This window comes from Penaeus monodon, unplaced genomic scaffold (assembly GCF_015228065.2).
Source record: "Penaeus monodon isolate SGIC_2016 unplaced genomic scaffold, NSTDA_Pmon_1 PmonScaffold_2734, whole genome shotgun sequence".
NCBI classification, from domain to species: domain Eukaryota; kingdom Metazoa; phylum Arthropoda; class Malacostraca; order Decapoda; family Penaeidae; genus Penaeus; species Penaeus monodon.
This window is the reverse complement of record NW_023657388.1, coordinates 18,963-26,400: the sequence shown is the minus strand read 5'-3', so window position 1 is coordinate 26,400 and position 7,438 is coordinate 18,963. Positions and strand designations below refer to the sequence as shown.

The 7,438-nt window shown below is 61.4% G+C and overlaps 1 protein-coding gene across 1 annotated transcript; it reads left to right on the top strand.

Moving 5' to 3' along the window:
- The first annotated feature begins 763 nt into the window (after nt 1-763).
- Nucleotides 764-6,174, top strand: LOC119570452. Its single transcript, XM_037918179.1, has 10 exons — nt 764-836; nt 1,021-1,192; nt 1,520-1,715; nt 1,938-2,154; nt 2,305-2,479; nt 2,614-2,665; nt 3,711-3,947; nt 4,599-4,700; nt 5,053-5,278; nt 5,945-6,174. The coding sequence occupies exons 1-10, from the start codon at nt 764-766 to the stop codon at nt 6,172-6,174; spliced, it is 1,680 nt and encodes a 559-aa protein (XP_037774107.1).
- The last annotated feature ends 1,264 nt before the right edge of the window (nt 6,175-7,438 follow it).

The following is a 7,438-nucleotide window of genomic DNA, read 5'->3' as shown; positions in this document are numbered from 1 at the left end:
CGAGCCAGCTACCCCATCACCCGGGCTATCTGGCGGGGTCCCCCCCCCCCCCGGAAAGGCACTCACCTGCCCACCCCGGGGGCACTCTTACTCGGGAAAATCAGGACAATCATGCCACCCCCATTAGCCTTTTCCATGGGGGCCCTTTTCGTCCCTGAATAGGGTTAGGTACACCACCCCTTGGGGAGCCCTTTCATGGGGCTTACTGGTCAGCTCCAAATGGGTTTGGGTTTTATCCTTTGGGGGGATGCGCAAAAGCGTGTGGGTTTCCCCCCGAACCAAGCCCCGGGGGACGGTTTGGGTCCACTAGCCCTGGCGTTTTTACCCGGGTTTAAAAACCGGGATCGCCCGGGGGGTTTTTGAACCCCAGTCCCAGGGTCAGCTAGAAAGAGCCTAAACTGACTGAGCCACGACGACCGACAAAAAAGGTGGGGCTCTCGGCGAGCCATGCTACCAGCATCACCCAGGTTATCTGGCGGGGTGCCCTCCCCCCGGAGGCACTCACCTGCCCCCCGGGGGCACTCGCGTGACTCAGGACAATCAGGACAATCACTGCCATACCCCATTAGACCTTCCATAGGGACCCTTTTTCCTGGGGCCCCCTTTAGAGTAGGGTTCGGGGACACCCCCATTGGAGCCCTTTCGGGGGTTCACAGGCAGCCCAAAAGGGTTTTTGGGTTTTACCCTTTGGGGACTGCGCAACCAAAGCGTGTGGGTATTCCCCACCAAAAACCAAGCCCAGGGGAGGTTTTGGGGTTACACTATGACCTGGCGTTTTATCCGGTTAAAACCTGGGACGCTCCCAGGGGGTTTTGCCCCCCACCCACAGGGTCGTAGTAAAGCCTAAACGACGAGACCGACCCGACAAAAGGGGGGGCTCTCGGTCGAGCCATGTACCGCATCCCCCAGGCTTTTTCTGGCGGGTGCCCCCCCCGGAGGCACTCACCTCCCCACCCCGCGGGGCACCGCGTGACTCAGGAAAATCAGGACAATCATGCCAACCCCCTTAAAATTCCATAGGGCCCCTTTCCCTGTTCCCCCGTAGAGTAGGGTTTCAGGTAACCCCCCACTTGGGAGCCCTTTCAGGGGGGTTCCTGGGTCATCCAAAATGGGTTGGGGTTTTATCCTTTGGGGGGGATGAAAAACCCAAAGCGTGTGGGTATTCCCTCACCGAACCCAATCCCGGGGCAGGGTTTTTGGTCACATCCCGGCGTTCTTATCCGGGTTAAAAACGGGGAGTCCCGGGGGGTTTGAACCCAGCCCAAGGGCAGTAGTAAGAGCTAAATGACTGACCCACGACGCCCCGACAAAGGGGGGAGGCCTCGGTCGAGCCAGCTACCAGTCCCCCAGGTTTATCTGGGGGGGTGCCCCCCCCCCGGAGGCATCACCTGCCCACCCCGGGGGCCCGGTGACTCAGGACAATCAGGACAATACGAAAACCCATTAACCTTCATAGGGACCCTTTTCCTGTGCCCTCGGAGTAGGGTTCGGTACACCCCCCCTTTGGGACCCCTTCCAGGGGGGTTCATAGGTCAGTCCAAAGGGTTTTGGGTTTTATCCTTGGGGGACTGTGGGAACCAGCGGGGGGTTTCCCCCTCACCGAACAAGTCCAGGGGGGCAGGGTTTTTGGGTCACACATGACCTGGCGTTCTTATGGGGGTTTAAAACCGGGGATGCTCCCAGGGGGGTTTAAACCCCCAGTCCACAGGGTCACTGTAAGAGCCTAAACTGACGACCCGACGACCCGAAAAAAGGTGGGGGGCCCCGGGTAAAACCCTGCCCCCAGAATCCCCCCGGGTTATTGGCGGGGTGCCCTCCCCCGGAGGCACTCCCCGCCACCCCGGGCACTGCGTGACTCGGACAATGGGGACAATCACTGCACCCTTTAGACTTCCATAGGGCCCCTTTTTCTGTCCCCCTGTAGAGTGGGTTTTCAGGTAACCACCCATTGGGAGCCCTTCCAGGGGGGTTCACTAGGTCCCCAAAGGGGTTTTGGGGGTTTTTATCCTTTGGGGGACTGTCGCAACCAAGCGTGTGGGTATTCCCTCACCGAACCAATCCACGGGGAGGTTTTGGGTCACACTATGCCCCGGGCGTTTTTACCCGGGTTAAACCGGGGACGCTCCCGGGGGGGTTTGGAACCCCATCCACAGGGTCAGATAAGAGCCTAAACCTGACCCCCGGACCCGACGGGGGGGCCCCGGGAAAAAGTCCCCCAGGCTTTTCGGGGGGGTCCCCCCCCCCCGGGGGCATCCCCACCCCCCATCGGGCCGGGGTTGCCCCCCCCCCCGGAGGCCCCCTCAGGGGGGCCCCACCCCCGGGCCCCTTTCCGGGGTTACTGGGGCCCAATTTTTGGATCCCTGCCCCCATTGGGTACCTCCCAAAAGACCCTTTGGGACACCTTGATGGGTTCAGGGTTCCACCCCCAGGGGGGCCCCCCTCCCAGGGGGGGCCCCTTCACTGGCCCCCGCCCAAAAAGGTGGGACTTGGGACCTGCCCGCAAACCCAGGCTTTTTGGGGGGTCCCCCCCCGGGGGCCCCAAACCCCCCCCCGGGGCACCGGTTTGGGCCCAATACTGCCCCCCTTAAATTCCTGGGACCCCGGGTGCCCCAGGGGGGTTGGACACCACCCACGGGAGCCCATCCTTGGGGGCCACAGCCCAAAGGTTTTGGGTTTTTTTTTGGGGACGTCGAAACCCAAAGGGTTACCCCTCCCGGGGTCCCGGGGCACTTGGGGCACCCGCGGGCACCCGGGGGTTAAAACTGGGACCCCGGGGGGAACCCCACCACGGCCCCATTAAAACCAAAAATGGGACCCGCACCCCGGTGGGGGGGTTGGTTTCAAGGTCCCGACACCATTTTTGGGGGGGCCCCCCCCCGGGGCAACCCCCTCCCCCAAAAGGGGGACCGGGGCCCGGAAAACGGGAATTTCCTCCCCCCCGACCCCCCCCCCCCCCCCACCCCCCCCCCCCCCCCTTTTTTTTTCCCCCCCCCGGGGCCCCCCCAACCAAGCCCCAGGGGGCACGGTTTGGGTACACTATGACCTGGGTTCTTATCGGGTTGAAACCTGGGCTCGCTCCCAGGGGGGTTTGAACCCCAGTCCACGGGGTCAGAGTAAGACCCAAAATGACTGAGCCACGACGACCCAAAAAAAGGTGGGAGCTCGGGGGTCGAGCCATTACCAGCTCACCAGGCTTATCTGGGGGGGTGCCCCCCCCCCGGGGGCCCCTCACCGCCCACCCCCCGGGCACTCGGGACTCGGACAATCGGGACAATCACTGCCCCCCCCCATTAGCCCTTCCCCCCATAGGGGACCCCCTGGCCCCTGAAAAGGAGTAGGGTTGGGTCCCCCCTTGGGGAAGCCCTTCCAGGGGGTTTTCCCCTAGGCTCCAAATGGGGTTTGGGGTTTTTCCTTTGGGGGGAGGGTGAACCAGCGGGGTTTTCCCCACCAAAAAAAAAAAAAAAAAAATTTTTAAAAACCCCCAAAAAAAAAAAAAAAAAAAAAAAAACTGATGAGCCACGAGACCGACAAAAGGTGGGGGGCTCTGGGTCGGCCGCTACCGGGCACCCCCAGGTTTATCGGCGGGGTGGCCCTCCCCCCGGAGGCACTCACGCCCCCCCCGGGGGGCACCGCGTGCTCAGGACATCGGGACAATCATGCCACCCCCTTTAGCCTTCCATGGGGCCCCTTTTTCCCCTGTGCCCTCGTAGATGGGGGTTCAGGAAACCCCACCCCTTGGGAGCCCTTCTCAGGGGGCTGCACTAGGTCAGTCCAAAGGGTTTTGGGGTTTTTATTTTGGGGGACGTCCCAAACCCAAGCGTGGGGTATTCCCTCACCTAACCATGTCCAGGGGGGCACGGTTTGGGTCACACTATGACTGGGTTCTACCCGGGGTTAAAACCCGGGGCGCTCCAGGGGGGTTTAAACCCCCAGCCCAAGGGTCACTAGTAAGAGCCTAAACTGACTGAGCACGACGCCCCGAAAAAAGTGGGAGGCTTCGGTCGAGCCATGCTCCAGCACACCCAGGTTATCTGGCGGGGTGCCCCCCCCCCGGGGATCACCTGCCCACCCCGGGGGCACTCGGTGACTCAGGCCAATCAGGAAAATCACTGCCACCCCTTTAGCCCCTTCCCCATAGGACCCTTTTCCTGGCCCTCGTGGGTGGGGTTCAGGTACCCCCCCCCACTTGGGACCCCTTTTCTCATGGGGGCTTCACTGGGTCGCCCAAATGGTTGGGGTTTTTACCCTTTTGGGGACTGTCGCAACCAAGCGGTGGGTATTCTCACCGAAAAAAGTAAACGGGCAGGGTTTTTGGGTCACACTAGACTGGCGTTTTTCCGGGTTGAAACCTGGTCGTCCCAGGGGGGTTTGAACCCATCCACAGGGTCAGCTAGTAAAGCCTAAAGACTGAGCCACGACACCCGACAAAAAAGGTGGGAGGCTCTCGGTCGAGCAAGCACCAGCATCACCCGGGTATCTGGCGGGGTGCCCCCCCCCGGGGGCATCCTCCCACCCCGGGCACTCGGGACCAGGACAATCAGGACAATCACCCCCAACCCCCATTAGCCTTCCTAGGGACCTTTTCCTGTCCCCCGTAGTGGGGTTCGGGTACCCCACCCACTGGGATCCCTTTCATGGGGGTTCAAGGTAGTCAAATGGGTTGGGTTTTTATCCTTTGGGGACTGTCGAAACCAGCTTTTGTGGGTATTCCCTACCAAACCCCAAGCCCAGGGGGGCACGGTTTGGGTCACACTATGACTGGCGTTTTACCCGGGTTAAAACCGGGGGATCGCCCCCGGGGGGGTTTAAAAACCCCAGTCACGGGTCGCTAGAAAGAGCCTAAACTGACGACCGACGACCCGAAAAAAAGGGGGAGGGCTCTCGGTCGAGCCATGCTACCAGCATCACCCAGGCTTATCTGGCGGGGTGCCCCCCCCCCGGAGGACTCCCTCCCCCCCCCCGCGGGCACTCGCGTGAGTCAGGACTATCAGGACAATCACTGCCACCCCCATTAGACCTTCCATAGGGACCCTTTTCCTGTGCCCCTCGTAGAGTAGGGTTCAGGTACACCACCCACTGGGAGCCCTTCTAATGGTGGCTTCACTAGGTCAGCCCAAAGGGTTGGGTTTACCCTTTTGGGGGACTGCGCAACCAAGCGTGTGGGTTTCCCCCCCGAACCAAGCCCCGGGGCCTTTTTGGGTCCACTATGACCTGGCGTTCTTACCCGGGGGTTTAAAACCTGGACGCTCCCGGGGGGGTTTTAAACCCCAGTCACAGGGTCAGTAGTAAGACCCAAAAACGACTGAGCCACGACGCCCCGACAAAGGGGGGAGCTCTCGGTGAGCCATGCTACCGCATACCCGGCTTATTGGCGGGTGCCCCCCCCCCCGGAGGCACTCACCTGCCCACCCCGCGGGCCTGCGTGACCCGGAAAATCGGACAATCACTGCCCCCCCTTTTTAGCCCTTTCCCCATAGGGACCCTTTTCCGTCCCCCTCGTAAGAGGGTTAGGTACACCCCCCCATTGGGCCCCCTTTCTGGGGCTTCACTAGGTCAGTCCAAATGGGTTTGGGTTTTATCCTTTGGGGGACTGTCCAACCAAGCGTGTGGGTATTCCCTCCCCGAACCAAGTCCACGGGGCAGGGTTTTTTGGGTCACATAATGACCTGGGCTTACCCGGGGTAAAAACTGGGTCGCCCCGGGGGGTTTGAACCCCGTCCACAGGGTCATAGAAGAGCCAAAACAGAGCCAGGGGACGACCCGACAAAAGGGGGAGGTCTGGGTGGGCCCCTGCTACCAGCATCACCCAGGTTATCGGGGGGGGGCCCCTCCCCCCGGGGGCACCCCTCCCCCACCCCGGGGCACTCGGTGATCAGGACAATCAGGAAAATCACTGCACCCCCTTTAAACCCTTCATGGGGCCCCTTTTCTGTGCCCCTCGTAGGTGGGGTTTCGGTACACACCCATTTGGGGACCCCTTTTCTCATGGGGTTCACTAGGTCAGCCCAAAAAGGGTTTTTGGGTTTTTATCCTTTGGGGGATGCGCAACCAGGGTGGGTTTCCCCCAAACCCAAAGTCCACGGGGCAGGGTTTTGGGTCACACTAGATGGCGTTCTTATCGGGTTAAAACCGGGGACGCTCCCAGGGGGTTTAAACCCCGTCCACAGGGTGTAGTGGGCCCAAAACTGACTGAGCCCGACGCCCCGACAAAAGGTGGGGGGCTCTCGGTCGGCCTGCTACCAGCATCCCCAGGTTATCGGGGGGTGCCCCCCCCCCGGAGGCATCACCTGCCCACCCCGGGCACCGCGTGACTCAGGACAATCGGACAATCACTGCCCCCCCCAAGACCTTCCATAGGGACCTTTTCCCTGTGCCCCCGTAGTTTTAGGGGTTCAGGTACACCCCCCCTTTGGGAGCCCTTCATGGGGGTTTCACTAGGTCAGCCCAAAAGGGTTTTGGGTTTTACCCTTTTGGGGGGACTGGAAAACCAAGCGTGTGGGTTTCCCCCCCGAACCAATCCCGGGGCAGGTTTGGGTACACTATGCCCTGGCGTTTTACCCGGGGGTTGAAACCTGGGATGCCCCCGGGGGGTTTGAACCCCAGCCACAGGTCAGCTGAAAGACCAAATGATGAGCCACACACCGAAAAAAGGTGGGGGGTCTCGGTCGAGCCATGTACCGCTCCCCCAGGCTTATCTGGCGGGGCCCCCCCCCCCGGAGGCACCCCCCTGCCCCCCCGGGGGCACTCGCGTGATCAGGAAAATCAGGACAATACTGCCACCCCCATTGGGCCCTTTTCCAAAGGGACCCTTTCCGGCCCCTCGTAGAGTAGGGTTCAGGTAAACCACCATTGGGACCCCTTTCTCATGGGGGTTTCACTGGTCAGCCCAAAGGGTTTGGGGGTTTTTACCCTTTGGGGGGGACTGCGAAACCAAAGCTGGGGTATTCCCTCACCGAACCAATCCACGGGGCAGGTTTTTTGGGGTCACACATGACCGGCTTCTTATCCGGGTTGAAACCTGGCGCCCCCAGGGGGTTTAACCCCATCCCGGGGGTCAGCTATAAGAGCCAAAACTGATGAGCCCGACGCCCCGACAAAAGGGGGAGGCCCGGTCGACCCATGTTTACCAGCATCACCAGTTTATCGGCGGGGTGCCCTCCCCCCGGTGGCACTCACCGCCCACCCGGGGGGCACTCGCGTGACTCAGGACAATCAGGACAATCACTGCCCCCCCCATTAGCCCTTTTCCATGGGGAAACCCTTTTCCTGTGCCCCCGTAGATAAGGGGTTGGTACCCCCCCATTTGGGGAGCCCTTCTCTGGGGCTTCCTAGGTCAGTCCAAAAGGGTTTTGGGTTTTTATCCTTTGGGGGACTGTCGCAACCAAGCGTGTGGGTATTCCCTCACCGAACCAAGCCCACGGGGCACGGTTTGGGTCAC

Excerpts from the sequence above, each read along its gene's own strand:
- LOC119570452 (XM_037918179.1), top strand. The coding sequence starts at position 764 with ATGACCTGGCGTTTTATCCGGTTAAAACCTGGGACGCTCCCAGGGGGT. Across the intron at positions 2,480-2,613 it reads ACTGGCCCCCGCCCAAAAAG|GGGGGTTGGACACCACCCAC; the intron begins GTGGGACTTGGG and ends CGGGTGCCCCAG. Across the intron at positions 3,948-4,598 it reads CCCCAGCCCAAGGGTCACTA|TGGGGTTCGGGTACCCCACC; the intron begins GTAAGAGCCTAA and ends TGTCCCCCGTAG.